General features: G+C 45.0%; 1 protein-coding gene across 1 annotated transcript; it reads right to left on the bottom strand.

The window, feature by feature from the left end:
* Positions 1 to 1119: 1119 nt before the first annotated feature.
* LOC136551145 (calreticulin) lies at positions 1120 to 5030 on the bottom strand. Its single transcript, XM_066542730.1, has 14 exons — positions 4795 to 5030; positions 3893 to 4000; positions 3624 to 3816; positions 3277 to 3535; positions 3132 to 3188; positions 2907 to 2954; positions 2736 to 2822; positions 2598 to 2655; positions 2444 to 2511; positions 2266 to 2361; positions 2138 to 2185; positions 1694 to 1735; positions 1519 to 1605; positions 1120 to 1415 (listed from the first exon to the last, which is right to left on the bottom strand). The coding sequence occupies exons 1-14, from the start codon at positions 4898 to 4900 to the stop codon at positions 1404 to 1406; spliced, it is 1269 nt and encodes a 422-aa protein (XP_066398827.1). The 5' UTR covers positions 4901 to 5030; the 3' UTR covers positions 1120 to 1403.
* Positions 5031 to 21100: the final 16070 nt, after the last annotated feature.

Genomic DNA, 21100 nt, shown 5'->3' with positions numbered 1-21100 from the left:
TATATTATAGCTCATAAAAGAACAATCAGCTGATGCAGCTTTACAAGCACAATACAAGTCGTGACGGTACTCACAAACAAACTGGAGGTCGATCAGTCGATGCAGTCCTGTTTCCTGAAGAACCCACCGAGATCTACAGTACTCCTACTCCTAATGTGATAGCGAAAGCCGGAAAGATTATATTGATTGAGTGTTCGTTTTTTTATAATAAGCAGGGTCTAATATTTATACCCGAAACCTAAAATATGAATCCTACTCAAATATGACTCATTATAATTTTTGGAATGAAAGAAAACTTACTAACTTAATAATAACTTAGACCCTAATTTTTCTTATTTGTAGAGTCCAACGCATCTTCCTGGTGCCATTCAAGCATAGCCCATTGACACCGTCTGCTGACGTCACCTATAAAATAGCTGATTCTGACATCGCATCTAAATCAACTGATATCGATTCACATCTAATCAATTCCTTGATGACATAATACTGAAAGCTTCGAGTTCACGCGTTCTTCTTACCAAATTTTGGTGTAAACACCTGTTAAATGAAAGACAGAGCTCCTACCAGTCTTTTTAAAAAAAAGGTTTAGGTATTTTTGAAATGAAGTTCTTGACTTGTGCAAACAAAATAGCTTTATTAGGGACTGCTGCGCAACTTTATCCCTCCTGCCGATGCTGCCAGCAGCATCTTGCAATGGCGTCGACTAGCACAGATGATCAGATACCAGATACAGCCGATGCTGCTCCACAGATCATCACGCCAACGTATTCTCGTGATCAAAGAAGCTCGATGGCGCATGGTCAGGAAATCAATTTGCACATTTACCTATTATTAACATTTCATATGGGAGGTCCAATAAAAAAAATTCTCTGATTCTCTTCAAACAAATCTTATACTACCAGACAAAAGCAGTGGCACTGGCAGGAAATGGATAGGAGATCAGAGTTTGCCTAACACTAGACAGGGGGCTACAAATCCTAGCCCAACCGGGCGAGCTTGCCTGATACGGAACCATAGCGATAGCTAGAACAGTAATCAGGCACGAATATTCCCAAAACGAAAGCGGCACAACGATCCTGAACAGTGAACACGCTGCACGTGCAAGCACTGCAGTCCGTGTGCGTCACGAAAGACGAAACCTGTGCTTTCACAGGCTCACATTTAACATCAGAATGGAAGATAACAGTTGTGGGCAAAGATCTTCCTTGTTCAATGCTATCAGTTTTAATGGGGAAAAATGACTACAAAGCACTACAGCGACCCAACTGTCCCTAGGCTTCTTAGCAATGTTCTACACAGTAACTTGTCGATGATCACGGAAAAAAGAGAAGTTCATAGCGGGAGAGCTGATAAATCCAGGCCAGCGGCTCCAAGGTCAGTGGCCACAACATCATCCTCACCATCTAGAGCTCGTCCTGCAAATGGAATTCATCACATCAGGTAGTGTCAGGACAGAGACAGGAACATAACAAATGCTTGGTCAGGAATGAGAGAACTTTGCACGGATGAGTATCTTACATGCTTCTCATCATCAGAGTCGTCCTTGCTATCTTCGACATCAGAGTCAGCCTTGTCCTCGTCTGCCTTCTCATCGTCTTCCTCATCCTGAGATTAATATATATACAATTTAGATCATTTAAACTGCATAGAAAACAAAATGATCCAGGAAGAATAAGATAGATGCAATGCTCACCTCTAGGTCATCATCCTCATCATCACCACCCTTGGCGGCTTCCTGTTAACAAGAGATTCATAATCAGTGACACACAAACCTCCAACAGAAAAGCACAAATGTTGTGATTCAGAAAGAAGAGAGTTCAGACACCCAGCATTAGTAATCTGCTGTTGACATGCAAAAACTAAACAGTTAAACTCATATATAGTACTATAATTTACTATAGTTTCATTTTGGGTTAATGATAGTGATGCACTGCCCACAAAAGTTTTATCCGTTAAAGCTCACAAGCGCTCAGCACTGGTTATAGTTCATTCAGTTCAACCTAAGGAAACAAATCCCTATGTCAACATGGACCAGGATGCATTACAATGACACAACATACAGCAAAAACCAATAGATCATGACAAGACACTCATGCATACACCCGTCACAGAAACACCATATGGTGTTGAAATATACCTCTTCTTCCTTCTTTTTCTCAGCCTCATCGAAAGCAGCCTTCTCTGCCTGTTAAGACCCATCATAGTTAGTGCATGCATGAATCAACCATGAGTTATTGAGAGATGTTACGACGAGGAAAAACATACCTCCTTGTGCTTGCCCCAGGTCTCCTCTGCGAAAGTCTTGGCCAATGCAGGGTCGTCAGTGATGATGATGTTGTCAAACAAAGTGCCCGATTTAACCTGTACATAGAAAAACAATAGGATTAACCCACTGTGATGTCTTTCTGAACGAGAAAGGAAGATCCTACTATCCAACACCAACCTGCCACAGCTCAATGCCAATGTACTTCAGGCTGTCAAATGCATAAATGTATGGATCATCCTTGAAATCTGTGAAGCACAAGAATTAGATTCAGTACTAATAACCCAACAGCCGAACAGTAGCAGATACAGGGTTCAATTTCAAAGGAACATACCTGGATTGTCAATCATAGGTGCCTTCCATTTACCCTGGTAGTTCGGGTTCTTGATTTTCTGGCAAATGAAGCAAATGCTGTCAGATATCAGAATATGAATTGCTGTCAACTTGTATGTAGTTAAAGGAACCATCATACCTTTTGCTTCCATGGTCCCTTGTATTCTGGGTTTGGAATGGTAGGGGCAGTCCATTCACCATCTTCCTCATCATCCCAGTCCTCAGGCTGCAATGCACATTTTAGAATTTATAAACCTATGTTATTCATCCTATGACACAGACTACATAATAAATAACCACATATAAGTACCTTCTTAGCATCAGGGTCAGGAATTTCCTTGGGAATATCATCATAGCCCTGGAAGTAATGGGAAAAGGCAATGAGATGTACTGTTCAACAAAATTAAGTAAACTAGTAGTGACTTCAGGAATAGCAAATATCTCATTAGGTATTATACAATAAAAGCTCTTAAATTCTGGTCAGGTAAGATTATTTACCAATAACAAATAAATAGGCATATGGCTAAAACACTACCTCTGGCTTCTTGTCCTCAGGGTCAGGAATGTACTCCTTGTCATCCCAGTCCTCAGGCTGCAATCATCAACACATAAACCTCAATTATTTTTGAACAGGCATAAGCAAAGAAATTCAGACACAGTAATAAATATTAAGTATTTACCTTCTTAGCCTCTGGGTCCTTGATTTGCTTTGGGGGAAGAATATCCCAGTGTTCATAGATGCTGCCAGTTTGCTTCTCTTTGTTGTCAATGAGAATGCTATATGTTGCATCAGGACGGATGATCAAAGTGTAAACATGAGTCAACTGATCAGTCTCACAAGGCACATCCTTCTTGATCAGGTGGTTTTTGCCATCCTTGGTCAGGATAGTGTGAACCTTCTTGGTGCTGTACCCACAGATATCTGGTCCAAACATAATGCTGCAGTACAGAAGAACAAAGTTAACAACAACTACAAGATCAGATATGATAGGGAGAAAGAGTACAAGAATATATATTCAAAGGCTACCTGTAAGGTGTGTCCCCACCGAATTTCTTCTGGTCTACATCACCACCCAGCAACTTGACGTAACCGCCACCGCAGTCAAGCTTCTGCTCGTGCTTCACAGAGAATTGCAGCACCAGGGTCTTATCCTTACTGCTGAACTCAGGGTATTCAGCTGAAATGGCATAGAACCTGTAGTCCTCAGAGGTTTGAATACCTGCAACAAGAAACGTGTCCAGTGAGTAACTAATAAACTGAAATCACCAATATTCTTCTGATGTTTTGGAATTTACCTTTGTCCTCGGCATCTCCATTCCATTTCCCAGAGGTGTGGTTCCATTCACCAGCCAAGTTCTCGTCCTTCTTCCACTCGGACTTGACCCACCGACTTTCCCAGCCATCTGGCCATGCATCACAATAGTGCAAAATGTCACATGAAAATTAGAAAAATGCTTAGCGGTATACAAAATTGACAGCCAGTACTGGAGATCCTATAATTCCTAATGTGGATCACCTGCTGGTCAAAACTGAATCTGGAGAACTAACTACTGCACGACATGTTCCTAATCATCTAGGAAGTAACATGAACACAAATAATAAGGCACAGATTGGCATTTGTATATCTCCTAAACAAACATCACCACATGAGTCGTCCCAAATCAAATTATGTTCAGGTCAGGGATACGAAAACAGTATAAAATTTGATCCACCTCAGCAGACATGCCATAAGATTCGCCGCACTATACAACCGAATTTGAATATACTGACCAAAGGGCGACACTGCTATGACTCAAACTACCACACGACAATTCACAGCCGCAGGATCCAAGCCCCAAGGCTGCGGGTAATAACGTGATGAAGCATACAGAGGTGACTGAAGAACTGAACACCATAAATAGCCACTACTAGATCCTGCGAGCAAACCCCTATTACCAGTACCAATACCATCACACACTGACACACCTACTACACACCGGCTAAATCTTCGCATGGTGAACGAGCCAAAACCCCCCACACCCACAGGTCCGACCAAATTAACGCCTACCATTTCACACGACACACTGCATTGGTGCCTGGGTGCCTGCCAAGACATGGGGCGGATCGCAGCAAACTACTGTATATCGCACTATTCAAGGGGTCGGATCAAGGGAGTTAATATTTTCTGAACAAAGGATCAAGGGAGTTAATTAATCACCTTCGAACTTCTCCTGGAAGAAGACCTCGCCGGCGACGGCGGCGACAGAGGCAGCGAGCGCGAGAAGTGCTGCAACGGCGTAAGAAGGACCCCTGCGGATCGCCATCCCGTCCGGCGGCGCCCGATGAAAACTTGTCGAAGCTTCCGATCCGATCTCAGCACCGGGGTCGTGTTGTATTGTATCGGTTGCTGCGGAGCGCGAGCCGGGGAACAGGGGGAGCGGGTGGGTTTAGGGTTTCCGCTCACGCACCCGGTGGGCTCACCGCACGTGTTTTGTGTCTCTGACGACTGGGACCGGTGGAGGTGAGCCTAAGTGCGGCTGCCACAGTGGCGGGTATGGGCCATGGCTTCCGGCCAATGGGAGACTAGCTTCCGGTGGTCGGGCCAGTGGGGAGTCGACGCGTGGCGAATTCGACGTGTTTGGGAGGTTTTCGTAGGTGCGGGTAGGTCGCTCGTGCGTGCAAACGGGAGCTGGAAATAGTATAGTAGGTAAAAAAAATGAGGGGGTCACATCAGACGGGATTTTTTTTCTTGGACCAGGTATCAAGCCCGTGGCTACGGGATAGCTAACATTTTGTACTAAAAACATACAGATCGCACGATAAGATAACAATACTGTAAAAACTAAATACCAACGTTAAAGTGACATTTAATCTAAAAAGCAAAGTTTATGAATTTAACATAGTCACGGAGTGCGCGGCGTTGTCGAATTTTTTATAATTTGGCTCTTTTTTTGAAAGTTTCTCACAAATAGACCCTTGGCGGAAAGAATTCATAAAATGGACTGGCGCCGAGTTAGGCGCCATTGATGCTGGCGCCGAGTTAGGCGCCAGCGTCTCTGGCGCTGAGCTCCTGGGCACGGTCGATGACCTGCCAGGGGGCTCGGCGTTAGAGTGACTAGCGCCGAGCTCCCTGCATTTAACTCCGGCCCAACCTTCTTGCCCGAGCGTTCTTCCTCTTCTTTCTCCTCCCTCTCGGGTTTTTCTCTTCCCACTTCACCGTACCTCACGAATCGTTATATTGGACCTTGAAAACTTTGATTTGATCCGTAGATCTTCGAGAGCAAGGTATCCTCGCTCCCCTCCTTATTTTTTCGCATCGATTCGGTATATATTAGTCAGATTTTTGAACCTAAGAATCATCATCACTTAGGGTTTCATTGTATCCATCAATATATGTATTATACAACCGTAGGTTGATTCCAAGGCATGAAAAAAGCTAGCAAACCTAGGTGCATGTAGTTATGTTATGGGTTCATTGTTGTGGATCAAATGAGAAACCCTAAGTTTAGGGTTTAATGTTAACTGCTTTCGGTTCTTAGAACAAAATTAGTTGTATTGTAGTTATGGTTCTCATTGATATTTATTTGTGATATTTTGATTTATGTTTGTTAAATTACATCTGTTTTGTTAGATGCAAGAAATGTTTTAGGAGGAGTTTTGGCGAAAATGGGGTCGTCCTCGAGAATTATACCCCGACGCGTCTAGCAAAGATACCCTCGTCCCTCTTGATTTCCCTATCCCTAACTATGACTGTGGTTTCCCGACCCATGTTTTTCAATCGAAACATCCGGACACAGCGGCGCGTTGCTTCTACACATGTAGTCGGTTTAATATAAGAAATTGTTTGCACTATCCTTTTTCTTTATTTGTGTAAGTATGCTACTAATATTTTGTTAGAATCTCGTTGTGTAGGACCATGAGAGGTGTTTTTTCTTTCAGTGGATCGATGGTGCAGACAAGTTTGATCCTAGGTACCTCTTTTTCGACGATTGGTTTAGAGGGAGACATCCACGTGAGCACTTCAAGCGGTGGGTTCCACCCCCATAACCCTCTGCCAATGACGGCTAAGAAGAAGCACCTAGCCGCAGTTAGATGACTCGAGGAACCTCCTCTGTGCGATTGCGGAGATCGAGCTATGATAAATCCTAAGAATACGTTGGAGTTTGTGTGTCCAAACAAGCATGAAGTAAGTGCAAAGTGCATGTATTGAAATCTTGAGCTATATGTGTTCATATACTAATGTCTCATTATTTAGGTGTTTTCAATGGCGAAGTGTCGTTTCAAGGAGTGGTTGTATGGTCCTAAGAACCAATGGCTAGAAGAACCACGGAGGGTTAAGGAAAAGAAGAAAGAAAGGGTAATCTACAAAGCACCTCCTGTCATGTGCGAATGTGCTGTAAAATCCAACTATGGCCTAGTCCCTTTGGAGCTTGCAATATGCCATTATTGCGGTCATATGATTGAGTATGATGATGTTCGTTATTTTTCTAGTAAACATGAAAGCGTATTTTGTTTGTTTTGCTAAGACATATATGATATAATATTTATTTTGAACAGAGCACTAGGAAATGTAGTTGGGAATGTTATAATGGTCAAGCTAAGTTCTTCAATGAACTAAAGAAGAGGCAACTAATTGCACAGAAGAGGGGATATGGACCTGACTACATCAACCTATTCGTTAAACATCATAAAGAAAAGATGTGTGAGTTTGCTAGACAGCGTGGTATTTGTAACCCGATCGATGTTGGGCTTAACAAATGAGGATTAGAGAGACGGATGACGTTAAAGGAGGAGATGGCAAGGAATGAGGCAAGGGAGGAGACAAGAGTACATATGCAGGTCTTGAACAAGCATGTTGCTACATTATGGGCCAGTGAGTGCTTGAAAACCTTTTTTCGTTGCCTAGTTTTAAATGTAATATAATCACGTTGCTAACTGATTGTATTTTATACATGAAGGGATTGGTTGCAGCGGGGAACATGCCGCAGAGGTGGCTCGTGCAAGGTATGAGGAGAAGAAGTTAGATGACCATAGATCGTGAGCTGGCCGCACCGTTCAATCATCGATTGTGTTGTCTGATGAGGGAGACGAGGATGAGGACAACACTATCAGACTGAGTGAGCTCATTGCTCTAGCAGAGGTGGGCATGCAAGCACAGGAGACTAAGGACGACACTGGTAGACTTAGCGAGCTCATCGCTCTAGCAGAGGTGGGCATGTAGGCGCAGGAGGCTAAGGACGACACTGGCAGACTGAACGAGCTCATCGCTCTAGCAGAGGCGGGCTTACAAGCAGAGGAGGATGACGACACGTTCTTCACTCAGGTCGTAGCGGCCGCAGATGAAGCGAAGGCCGCTTACTACAAGCGACAGGCAGGTCAGAGCAACGTAGTTGAGCCTAGCCACAGCAATAGGGTTGTAGTAGAGGACTGGTACTCGAATGATGAGTTGCTTACTCAATAATTTTAGACTGAGGATTTGGAAGTGCATTTACCCCTATGTCTACTGTCGGCACGTAGTTGTAGTATTAATACGTTGTGTAATGTGGTATAGTATTGAACTTTTCATTATGTGGTTGTTTTCATTATCTATGGTCTTAATATTCCGCTTAATGATATGGACGTATTGAAATGTGAACACATGCTACAAAAAAAACCTAACGACGTACGACATTATATAAATCAACACACGAAACACATCAAATGGCATGTGACTACATGTACCGAACCTAGGTACATAGTTTCCTTCGACTAAACCTAACATGCCTTAGTTAATTAAACCATGCCTTAGGTAATTAAACCTAACATGCCTTAGGTAATTAAACCTGGGTACATGTGAAAAAGATAAAGTCATCCTACTAGTGTGGCCACATAGCAAATTATGTTGCACCTTCTCCATAGTAGGCTCTCGTTGTTGGTGGTGGTGGTGGCGGGGGAGGCCCCTTGTTCTTGTGGTTAGGGTAGGTGCAATATGGATCATTGCAGAGTGCCTCCTGTGAATCGGCACCATTGTTGTTGTCGTCCTATCCGTCGTCCTTGTAACCGCTGCTAACTTCCCTTTCTAGATCGAAGATACGGTTCTATAGGTAGTAGATATACTCCGCATGCAGATAAATAGGTCAAGGATCGACCCACCTACTAAATCCATAGTTTTCTTCGGCCAAGAAAGACTGCAATAAATATGTCGTGTAAGTTATATACAAGACAAACATATTGAAGAAATAAATAGTAATAGCAATTACCCATGCTCGTGGGCATTTGAAGAAACGACAACCTCCATCTATTCCCTCGGTGAACATCTACACTAGGCAGTCCTCACCATGCATGCATTTTGGCCACTCTTCTTTCCTTTCATCGTATCCTCTCAGTGGTGCCTCTTTGGTGAAATCACTTTTGCTCTCAACTAGGAACTTCTCATAAAGAGCTTCCTCAAAGAAATCAGGACCAAGAGGACCATCCCACCCCCAGGTAGTTCCCTTCCCCTTTCCTCTCCCTCTGGACGACCCTACAGACATTGGTACTACAACAAAAGCAAATGCTGAGGAGTGTTCTTCTTCCTTGTTGTGTGTGTGAATGAGAGGGAGTGAGTGGTTATTTATAGGTTGAGAGGAGGAATGGAGGCCTCTCAATGTGCCATGTCAGCGATCCGTATGCCTCTTCACCTCAGCCCTTGGATCAAACAGTCATAAGATGGATGGTGGAGATAGAGTGGAGTTGTGCTTTCTTGCATGCTAGTACTATATCAGTGATGTGATAATTCGATGATGTCCTTGTATCTAAAGTCTATGTTTATTGTCTGAAAAGCATAGATTTGTTCACTGTTGCTTAGTAACCCTAGATTCATCTACAAAGCGTATGTACGATATGTTTGGATTATACACGTTCTAATAAATTTATAGTTAATCTGTGTACTACATTTGTGCCTTTATAGAAGTGTAGTATGATTAATGTTTCACGGGAAAAATTCACAAGAGTTTGCCTTGTTTTAGGAGCATCCATAGTTACAAATAGAGACATCAATATATATTCCAAACATTTAATTATCCAAGGAGCATAATGCAATCACAACGAACATCACAACCAACATAATATGTCATGCAAAGTCCAAATAGTCCACAATGTCCATACAGTCCCAAATAGTTACAGAAAAGTAAATACAAAATCTATAATAGTTCATACTAACAACTACCACATCCCTCACTGCCTCCTACTCTTGCCCTTACCCTTGTGACCTAGAGCGCTGATGCCTAGAGTGTAAGGGTCACACGGACGGCGTCGCCTAATGCCTAGAGGCGGTGTAGGATGAGTCGAGGGAGTGTCATGGAGCTGAGAGGGGCCAAGCTCATCGTGCCTCTTGTCCATGTCATCATCGTCGTCGTCCTCCTTGTCCTCGTCCCTGTCCCCTATAGCTGCTTGGCTAGAGGAACCCAAGCCTCCTCTGCCAATGGAAGGAACGTGCACGTCTTGCGTCGTGTCTGTCCTGCAACCACAACGCCTAGCCGCACGGTGTAGACGACGTGACAGCCTCTGTTGTACAAAACTATGTTAACTGAAAGAATCTACCATATTAATGATATGTTTGAAAGAATATTTTAAATCTTACGTCTAGGAAGCCAAGTATGTAGTCGTCACTGACTCTCGGCCGAATGCGCTCAATCTCTTCAACTGAGCATTTGAGTGTATTGCCCTACAACAAAGTTCTCGGTAATAATACTTCTGAACAGATAACAATAGGTTTGGTTTTATTTTGTACAACAATCTAACGTATTATAAAGGGTGATATGGCTCGAATGTGGCACTAACTAAAATAGATAACTCCTAATGTCGGTCCAAGAATGCCTAATGTATTCTTATGCAACTTAATGTACATAAATAATGCAATTGGCTTACCAGTCTATCCAAGATCGGTCCGGCCTCCACCTACCTTCCTGCATGAGTCGACTGGTCGTATGCCGTGTCTTCATCATCGGAGGACTCGATGTTGGCATAGTCAGCTTCGGTCCACTGTACCCTCAACCTGCAACATGTCACACGCTGGTACCAAGCTTGGTACCACCTGAACTCATGGTTCATGTGCTGCTCGTTGTTGTCGTCCATGTTGTCGTGCATCTCCTCCCATTCCTGAATGAAGGACTAGTGGTGCCTCTCCCAGTCAAAAATCTTCTTGTTCCTCTAATGATCCAACCTGCACGTATGTCATCATTACATGAATCCATGTATGTGTCACCATATTAATAGAAATGGACCATCATCATGAGACATTTGAAATATCAAAACACTTACTTGTGTAAGTCAACACCAGTCGAGAACAGAGCCGTAGGCCAAAGCTATCTCACTCTAAATTGGTGTGCAACCCTATCTAGCAGGTGGAACTCAACAGCATAGAAGTATATTAGAGGGCACCTCATCCTATAGAAGTCGTCGTCAGCCCCACAAACGTTGCTCAGCTGAAAAGGAAATGCGTCCTCTCCACCATACGGCTCCCACTCCGCCTGCAACATATCCAAATAAGATGTTAGATGGTATACTAATCCTTTTCAATGCAGCATGGAAAATAAAATTTACTTACACTAGACGCCGTCAGCGTATCTAGCTCATTCGTGTACTCAATGTACGCCCAGTCTATCCTCGTGTGTGGAACACTGACCTGGTCCCAAAGGTATGCCCACATCGGTTGGTGACTTGGAGGCTGACCTTGGAACCACTCACGATGATCAAGAATCTCTGGACAGCCAACTGGAAGACGAGCCCACATCCATAGCTGTAATAGGTACACGCATCCACCAAGTGATGGGTTGGACGAAGACCGATGACACCCCTCGTACAACTACCGGTATAGAAAACATAAGACTGTAGAGCCCTAGCTGTACTGACTCGCTTGGTCCTAGTCACTGAGGCAGTGGATCCACATCTAGGATGCACTATCACCCATGGTGTCGGGAAAGAGAACGTAGGCAAAAAGATGTAGGATCCACGCCTGATAGTAGTACCCAACTGTCTCCTCATCTGCCTCCTCGGGGCACTGTGCGAACTCTTCACGTAGCCAGGAGATGGGAACTCCTGAAGTGCGAGCCCCTTGCTCGCCAAGCTCATGCCCAAGGAAGGCCTCCACTCGTGCTCTCCAGCCCTCTGATCTGCATTGCCCGGTGACTGGGTTGCCGTGAATCCTTAGGTCTAGCATCTTTTAACAGTCCTGGAGCAAGACTGTCATCTCCTCGAAAGGTAGGTGGAAGCTGTGAGTCTCCGGCCGCCACCTATATTTAAGACAAAGCAAGATTACTTGTCAAAAAGTCAATCGCATGAACAAATGACCATGAATGGAGGCAATGATTCACTTTAATACCTGTCTACCAACGTAGTTATGGCCGCTGAGTTGAACTTGGGCAACCCACGATGAACCTAAAAAGAGATGACATCCAGGCCAGCTCTTTACAGGAAAGGAGTGTACCTGTCATCGTACCGCATGTCCAAGAACCCACTGTGGGTTCTAGGATGAAGGTGCGAAAGGTCCTGCATCGAATAAAACATAGTCTCCTGTTACTTCATGAACACATGTACGAATAAAACTTATAGATTATTACCTACCCCAGCACTATGAGACATCCTCAGTGGGTCGCCTCATATCTCGGGTCGAGCAGGTGGAATTGCTCCATCCTACAAAAAAGTGAATGAATTAGAATTCCAATATACAATGAAACATGAACTTAAAAATGTATAAGTAATTGACATAAATACAAGCATAAATTAAGACATGCATAATTAAATATATGAATATGATAAATATAAAATAATAATATAAACCAATAGTCCTACCTCACTAATCTGCCAACGGCAACTTCGTGAGTTGTGGCCAAGTCTACCGCACTTGCCGCACTCATACTGCTCCAGATCAGTAACAAATGGAGTTCCTCTCCCACGCCTAGTTCTTCCGGATATCTGATCCATAACCATCCTATGCCTCGTCCTCTGCTTTGATCCATGCTTGTTCCAACAGTAAGCTGGATCCACAATGTACTTTGGCCCATCATATGGAGGCCACTTTCCAGGGTCCTAGAAAGGCATGAAGCGAGGGCTCCATGTGTTCACAAGCGTGTCGACACTGAACTCATGAGGTATCCTCCTCTCAATATTATAGTTGTGATGCCTAGCTGCTGCCACCAAATGAGAACATACAAAGTGGTATTACCTTGGTTTACCACAAGTGCACTTGAAATCTTGGAGGACAACCACATGTATCCTCGACTCTCGGACCTCACCATCGGACGTTGTACCACCCCTATGCTCGACCTGATAAGTCCCTGTGGCATGGTCAAAGCATGCAACCTCATGTGTGCTAGCCCTTTCTCTTGCCTTCTCTAGGTGTGCCTTTGGTTTTAGAGCCCATATCTCTCCATCACTCCGCAACTGCAATACATGGGCGTGTCTATCGTTGAACCAGACAACAAGCTTATAGAAGGTGAATTGAACGATTACATTCATGGGCATACCACGTATCCCCAATAGCAACTTATTAAATGACTCTGCCATGTTGCTGCACTAAAACTCGTACCTCCAACCACCGATGTTGTGAGCTCTCATCCATTTCTCCAAATCCCTCATCAAACCTGTGAGCCATTGTCTACCTTCTGCATTTGATGCAGTTCTGACCTACTCCAACTTTTCCTTAAAGTACTTGTCCTCAAGCTGTCGAGCAACCTCCTAGAACAGATCAAAATTACCCTTGACACCATCCTTCCAGAGTAGATTCTCGGCAAGGTGCCGAGTACACCAACGATGGTGCAACGGTGCATACCCCTCTATCTACTCTCGCATGGCATTAAGTATGCCCTAATGCCTATCAGATATGATGCCAACCTCCCTGCTAGGCCCAACCACGTGTATTTGGACTAGCCTCAAGAACCATCCCCAACTGTCATTGTTCTCCTTCTCAACCAAGGCAAATGCTAAAGGAACCAACTTGTTGTTCACATCATAGGATATGGCTATAAGAAGTGTGCCCTGGTATTTACCAATCAAGAACGTACCATCAATGGAAAAGATGGGACGATAGTGCCTAAAGGCCTCGACACACCGAGGGAAGCACCAGAAGGCACGGAAGAATATTTGTCTCCCATCCTTCCATGCATTAGGTTTTGGGATGTATGGATGTACTCATAATGCATGTCTAGATTCACCGCTTTGATTGCATTGAAAAGAACTAGAAGCTGCTCATACCCATCCTCCTAGTCCTCATATATCATCTTCCACGCTCACTGCTTAGCTCTCCATGCTTTACCATAAGTTATCACATATCCTCCATACAACGCTTCAACGGTCCTAATAATTATCCTCACCTTCATGTTGGGTTCTCCCTGCAAAATTCCCATCAACCGCTTGGCAATGAGAGTAGATGTCAACTGTCGATGCCTTAGTGTCAGCTCATGGTCAGCACAATTGTGTGGCCCGACAACTTTTGTGATCTTCCATTTTCTGGTTACCTGTTGCTTCCTTGCACAAACCCTCCATGGGCAGCGTTCCTTGTCACACACAACTGTGTAATGGTGCTCCACATATGAATGCAATACCCTGTAAGGCCTCTTTCGTATCACTACAAAAGCCTACAACCACCTCTTCAAAGCAGTGAGGTCATTGAACACCCTACATTTCTCAATTACCATGTTAGTACCGGCCTCAGGAGCTTCTAGGAGCTCATCATCACGTCCTTCTGCAAACGTCTGATCGGAATGAGCAAGATCGCTGAACTCATAAACTCTAGGATCACAGCGGCCAGGAAAGATACGCCTCATCATCTCAACATCACTCTCTGTCAGCTCTCCAATAGAGCGATCATCATCAGAATCAAGAGCCCTAGCCATCTCATATGGCCTCGAATCATGCATAATTTCAACATTATTTGACCCACGGAATCCATCTCCAAAGTGCACTTGCGCAGCAACAGGGGGCACATCCACATTCTCAAGAATGTCTCCTGCAACATCATTACAGAAATGAGGAAAGAATGAAAGAAATAGATGTAAGGAACGGGGTAAGCTCCCAAAAACCATGTGGTTAAGACACTTACTCGGATGATTCTGTGTCAAAGGGATCGCATAAGGAGGATCTGCCATGGAAAAATGAGTCTGACAACCATTTCCAAATACCACATTGGGGGCAAATTGAGCATCGAGAACGTAGGTGTAATCTGCACATGCAGGTAAGGTTCTGGAATGGGAGGGTCGATGTATGCCTAATGATCCATTACTAGGGTAAACCCATGAGGGATGGGAGCAACTAACACCCGATGCATAACCACATCAAAACATTGTAGCTGGCTCTTCATAGCCGATCTTACATAGTTCTCTCACTGATCTGCACAACCAATTGAGATCATTCGCCTGAAGATGTTCGGAGGACAACCTAGGTGCAGTACACCATCAACTGCAATGCCATCATCTCCAAGGCAATGCAGCTCCTCCCGAGCCCTTGCAACCATGTCACTAAATGAAGGCCTATCATTGAATAGCACAGGCACGCTTTTCATGTCAAGAAACTCAACATATCCATAGCGATCGCTTTCAATGGTGCCTCCATGATATATGGTCACTAGGTTGTCCATCTAATTTAAACACGTAATGAAACACGTAATGAAACATATGTCCTTTAGTCCAAATTAGACGATAGATAGTACCTAACAAGTACTTTCTAACTACAAACTAAGTAATCAAGATAATAACTACGTATATATTTACAGTGTACTCACTAAATAGCTAGATCATATGTAGATAACTAAAAATATAACTACATATCCAAGTAGCTATCTAACTATATCTATGTGCCTATGCGTCTATGTTTCTATCTATCTATATATATATCTCACTAGATCACTAACTAAATCAACTACCTGAGTCATCACATTAACTAATAAATAACAAATGCCAACTAAGTAGGTACATTGCATATTCATAATTTTTACCTTTCTGGGCCAACGGACGATAAGCGTGGGTTAGGCCAAAGATTCGGGCCGGTGGTGGCGTGGCAGACGACAGCGGTGGCAGACGATAGGGGTGCCTAGGGCAATGCGTGGTGAGTCCGGCTCGATGGGTGCGGGAGGCATGCCGACGGTGGATGGCGGTAAGGCAGGGCGAGGCTAGCGGTGGAGGGCTACAAGGCGGGCCATGGCCGAGGCTGACGGTGGACGGCGGTGGAGGGCGACGGAGGCAGCGCGGCGCGGGGGCCAACCACGGGCAACATCGTGGCGCGGGGGCGGCGCAGCGCTACAGCACGCCGAGGCATAGCGTGGCGAGGGGCACGGTGTGGGGCGAGGGTGGCCTCGGGGTGCGCGTGTGGGCATGGTGGCGGGCGCGGGCGTGGGAGCAGGTGCGGCGGTGTGGGCTCACCATGGGGTGGCGCGACGCGGGCGTGGCCTCGAGCGTGATGCGAGAGCGGGCGGTGGCGTGGTAGGGGCGGTGGCGGGCACGCGGGAACGGTGGCTGGTGCGGGCACAGGAGCAGGTGCGGTGGTGCAGGCTCAGCGTGGCGTGGCACGGCGTGGCATGGTTCTAGCCTCGGGCGCGGCGTGGGAGTGGGCGCGGGCACGGCACGACGGTGGTGGGGGTGGTGGCGCGGTGGCGCGGCTGAGGCGCGGGTGCGGGCATGACGTTGGCACTAGCAAGGGCGGCGGCATCGGTGGCAGTGCTCGGCTAGGGCGAGAGAGGGAAAAGAAGAGAGGAAAGGCGCGGGACCATTAGATATTTCCGAGCTCAGCACCAGAGTGACTGGCACCGAGCCCCATGGTAGGTCATCGACCATGCCCAGAAGCTCGGCGCCAGCATCAATGGCGCCGAGCTAAGGGTCCATTTCCTGAATTCTTTCTACCAGGGGTCTATTTGTGAGAAGCTTTCAAAAAAGGGCCAAATTATAAAAAATTCGGGTGGCGTCGCAGGCTCACAAACTCTACTTTGTAGAAATTTCCGTGATGCGGCTGAGATAATGTTTTATATTGGCAGGAAGAAATCTCCGATATCTATTTCTTTCATGCTCACAAACTAATGACCCTGGCGCAACAATGGAAAATACAAAGGAGCTATCTTCGTGAATGCGCGGAACCAACACCACTACATATACGCAGGCCTTCTCCTTCCCATGTATGTCTTTCTCCATCAACATTTTTCTCATCGCCTCTAACTTTCCTCTAAAGACCCATGTGACGACATCTGGGTGGTCCTATGGTGTCTAGCCTAGATAAAGTTCATTCTTGATCTCATCCCAGTTAGGGTTCCATGTCATTGTGAGAAAGATATTAGGTTTACCATACTTTCGCACCAGAGCCATTGCATCCATGTATTGGCGCCTCATATCACGGGGTCCTCCGATGAATGACGAAGACAGGACAGTACACCTTCCGACATTCTTAGCAGATCCTTCACCCGAATGCATGTTGTCCCAGACCTTGGTATAGGTCAGCCCTCAAAGTATCCTGATTGTTCCTCATGTAGTCTAAACGCGAGCTCTCAATCTTGATGTAGGTGTCAACGGTGAACCGCTGGAAAAGACACTGGCCATAGAGTATTGGATTAAATATCCCTGGCCACATCTGGAACTTGTAGCAATAGTAGTCGCGCACGGAGACACATGTATTCAAAACAGGTTCTATAGGGAGACATTATTCGAATTAGTATCATGCGTTAACAGAAAAGAGTTTATATTGCGTTATTGAAAAGAGTTCAAGTTACCTCCATCATCATCGTCTGCATTCTCAGCACGCTTTTTGCGGATTGCTCGAGCTCGACCAACTTGAGCCATAGTCACACCCACTTTTGGCATGCAGTTGTGCCACCCGAGCTCACCCATTGGAAAGAACACCGGGTATGACAGTGGGTCGTAGCATGCATTATATGAGCAAATGTCGTGTATAGACCGATCCTTCCCTTGCAGGAGAATACTATGCTCGAATTGGCCATGACGCTCACTCCCCTCAACCCAGATGGCGGCCACCTCTGATGTCAATGGCACGTTATATGTTCTCTGGTCAAGCCGCTGGTCAAGGTTCAACTCGACCTAGTAATCCTCGAGGTTTTCAACGTGTCCCATACTCCTTAGTTGCTGACAGTAGGGATTCCTATTAAAAATACTAACCGATTGCTCTATAACTTCTCTGTCTTTTTGGGTGCATTGCTCACGGCACTTGCTCATCCGATGCTCTAGGGACGAATCGTCGTCATAAAAATAAAGCTCGAGGTGTCTCTTTTCGACACCATCCTCTTTACCAAATGATCGTATGTTATGGTAAATCTAGCCATGGGCACGGCATGTGTAGACACCGCAGATTCGCATGTTAGTGGTCACACGATCTAGGTGGCAGTACAGAGAAGTGAAAGAGAAGTGGCCGTTGAAATATCTGGTGTTTGCACGAAAGTGTGCTGCAAAGCAAAGAAGGATTTAAGAGCTCAATAAATAACAGCATCCTGAAATAACAGAAGCTATAAAATGCAGTCTTCCAATCAATATTTTTCCGAGGAGCAAAAAAATGTGCATGAAGGAGAAAACACGGGTTAAACACAAAAACTAAAAGTACATGGGCAGCAAAAAAGATACTCATGTATTGTTCTTGTTTAAATACTGAGGTCAGGAAATCACCATGTTTAGATACTTTAATGCAATAAGCTGACATTTTAGGAAAAGCTTTATTTCGTTTTCCCCTTTATTTAGTAATGGACTACAAAAATAGCAATTGCCAATTTAAAAATTTATGGATTCAGTATCAAAGTATCCCTCAAGAGACTAACACCTTAATGGCAAGATGTTGCGAACAGGGCACAACACTCTTCATTATATCAAACACTAAGGACTATGCCTAAATGACCATAGTGACATCCAAATTGCCTACACCAATATGAGAGAGAAAATTCCTATGTAGATTGGAAATGTTGAAGGCCAATAAAGAAGGGAAACTCATGAAGGCAATAGATGTAGAATTGGAGCCACAAACACCACAAGGAAGCTCAATCCAGCAAGTACATGTGCATATAAATTTTTCACATGAACTAAAAATGAGTCTGGTAGGTAAGAGTTTTCCCCGTTTGACAAACCGATCTCCTTAAAGTTTATCATATGTTTCAGGAATCTTGTTCATATCAAGATGTTACTACAGTCCAAAACAAACCAAGAAAGTATATGCAATATATTAGAAGTACAACAATGTAATATATGCAAATGCAAGGTATGAAGATAGCCTGATAGATCATGGGTACAACAGACCTAGAAAATACTGAAGTGTTTATGCACCAAGTCCCTAATTTGCAACAAATGCAAAGGTTAATAAGGTACTAAGTACATAAATCTGATGTGGGCAATGACAGCATGTTATGGATCACGCACTAATACTCATCTTGCATCATTCCTTCAGTTGTTCCTGAAATTAAGCATTCAAAATTTATATATAAGAGCCTAATCTAAGCATATCAACAAAAACAGACACTAGGAGGCAAAAAAAGCCTAACAATAACTGAATCATTTTTTGCATCTTTTCATCTTAGGTCTGGTTGTGAATGGCTAATTGGAAAAGAAAAACACAAGAATTCCCAAGTGCACTTTATTGCTGGTTGCAGATATGATGAATCTTCACAGCACCCGAACTGGAAAATGCATGGATAGTTAAGATAGCATACACTAAACCTGATAGTGTAGCTATCTAAAATTGATATGAATCGTCGCAGCAACCAACCTGGAGAATCGATGAATACCCATGATGACATACACCAAACCTGACAATGCAGCTATATAAAATGATAACGCTATAGCTATACATTTAATTGGAAAAAAAAGAAAGAGGTTTGAGCTGCAAGAACAAAGCATGATATTGAAAGTTACTGCTTACACAATCATGAAGCTATTGAACTCTCTTTGAAGATGATGCAAAGCTAGTAAGAAAAATAGGAGCTTATACAGTGCCCGATCTGTAGATGGTTGCAAAAGTGTATGGAGATAACTTACCTTCTAGGTTCCTGCGACGTAGCAAATGCAGTAGTCATATGTTTTCACTAATGCCTAATAATCGAAGTTCTCATTGTAGTTTCGACTGAAAGGCAAGGAAACAATTAGATCCATTTCAAATAAACTAAAAATCCTCGGATTCACTAATGCCTAATAATCGAAGTTGTCACTGTAGTTCCTGCAGATCGATTTTTATTCACTAAATCAAACCAAAAGCTTTACACCTACAAATTTCCGCCCCTACAAATCCTGAGAGAGCAGCATTACACCTACTAATTTCCACCACCACTATCTAGATCTGAGATTGAGAGAGAGCAGTAGTACCTCGTGTCCATAGGAAGGGCTCCAACAACATGCGGCCGTGAAACCCAAGATGCGCCAGCGTCGTGGAGGCAGCTTCACCCTGCTTGCTGGAGTGGATGTTGTAGGCTACCGGCGTCGCGTACTCGCAGAGAAGGTGGCTAGCGACGTGGACTCGCATAGAGGCGGCCGGCGGTGCGGATGCGTGGGAGGCGGCCGGCGGTGCGGAGATGTAGGTGGCGGTGGTGGGGCGGGCGGCCTAGCGGCGGGGCGGATGTCCGGGCCCGAGCAGCCGGCGGAGATGAGGCACTGCGACGGGCGCGACAACGGGTGTTAAGCAGTGTTTGATCAAGGGCAGGGCAAGGTACCGGTGCAGGCGCGAGGGTGCAGCGACGTGGGCTATCGCAGGAAGGTAGGCGCGGGTGAAGATGATTGCACATCGTGGACAAGCGGCAGGCTGCGGTGATTCCTTTTCATCCGGGACTACGGTGATTGCACGGTGATTGCGAAAGTTTCACGCTCCCACCTGGCGGCATGGAAAGTTTCATGGGATGGCGTCTGGATCGCAAGGGAGACAAACGGACGAACCAAAACCAATGTCGCACCAAAAGATGTCCACGTTTTATTCTTTTTAGTTGTAGGAGATATACTACTAATGTAGTGTTGCAGCCATATGCAAGCATTTGTATGTTGCTGTTAGATGTCGCCTATTCTGACCTTTGGTAACGCTCGTTCGGATGCAGGTGAGCAAGGCATGAAAAAAGCAGAGAAAAACTATCAAAATGATGATACACCAGAAAAATAAATCTAATTTATCTTGGCCATTCACATATGACTAATCAAACAATTTAGACCATGATTTGGATCACATGAAGCCATCACAAGTGCATGTGCCTGTGCACATGGAGCGGCCATCTGAGGATCCTAGCAGCAAATATATCACTCATTCAACCAATACGTACCGTTGGTCCTTGTTGCGAGGAGGGACCTGCCGTCGATGCTCCTCCACACAGGTCCGTTGTCTGGCCAAACGCAGTGCATCCATCAAACCGGATCTAAGAAGTCATCCAGATCCGCCAGAGGAGGCCCCAGCCAGCGGTAGGACAAGCCCCTCCACGAGGGCATGGTGCCCGCCGCCGCCGCCATCGGTGGGAGAGGGAGTGCCGCTGGAGGGACATGGGCGCCGTCATCGCTGACGAGGTAGGGGGAGCGCGTCGCCTCAGCGGCCCTACCACGGAGGATGCCGGTCGCGAGAAG

Source organism: Miscanthus floridulus, chromosome 4, assembly GCF_019320115.1.
Source record: "Miscanthus floridulus cultivar M001 chromosome 4, ASM1932011v1, whole genome shotgun sequence".
Taxonomy (NCBI): Eukaryota; Viridiplantae; Streptophyta; class Magnoliopsida; order Poales; family Poaceae; genus Miscanthus; species Miscanthus floridulus.
Note: the sequence above shows the minus strand (reverse complement) of the source record. Positions and strands in the feature narration are given on the sequence as shown.

What these genes read in the sequence shown, in the direction of transcription:
- LOC136551145 (XM_066542730.1), bottom strand. Translation starts at nt 4,900, where the DNA reads ATGGCGATCCGCAGGGGTCCTTCTTACGCCGTTGCAGCACTTCTCGCG. An exon ending in CTTCCAGGAGAAGTTCGAAG is followed by an intron (nt 4,001 to 4,794) that starts GTGATTAATTAA and finishes ATGCATGGCCAG; the next exon opens with ATGGCTGGGAAAGTCGGTGG. An exon ending in ACCTATGATTGACAATCCAG is followed by an intron (nt 2,512 to 2,597) that starts GTATGTTCCTTT and finishes TGTGCTTCACAG; the next exon opens with ATTTCAAGGATGATCCATAC.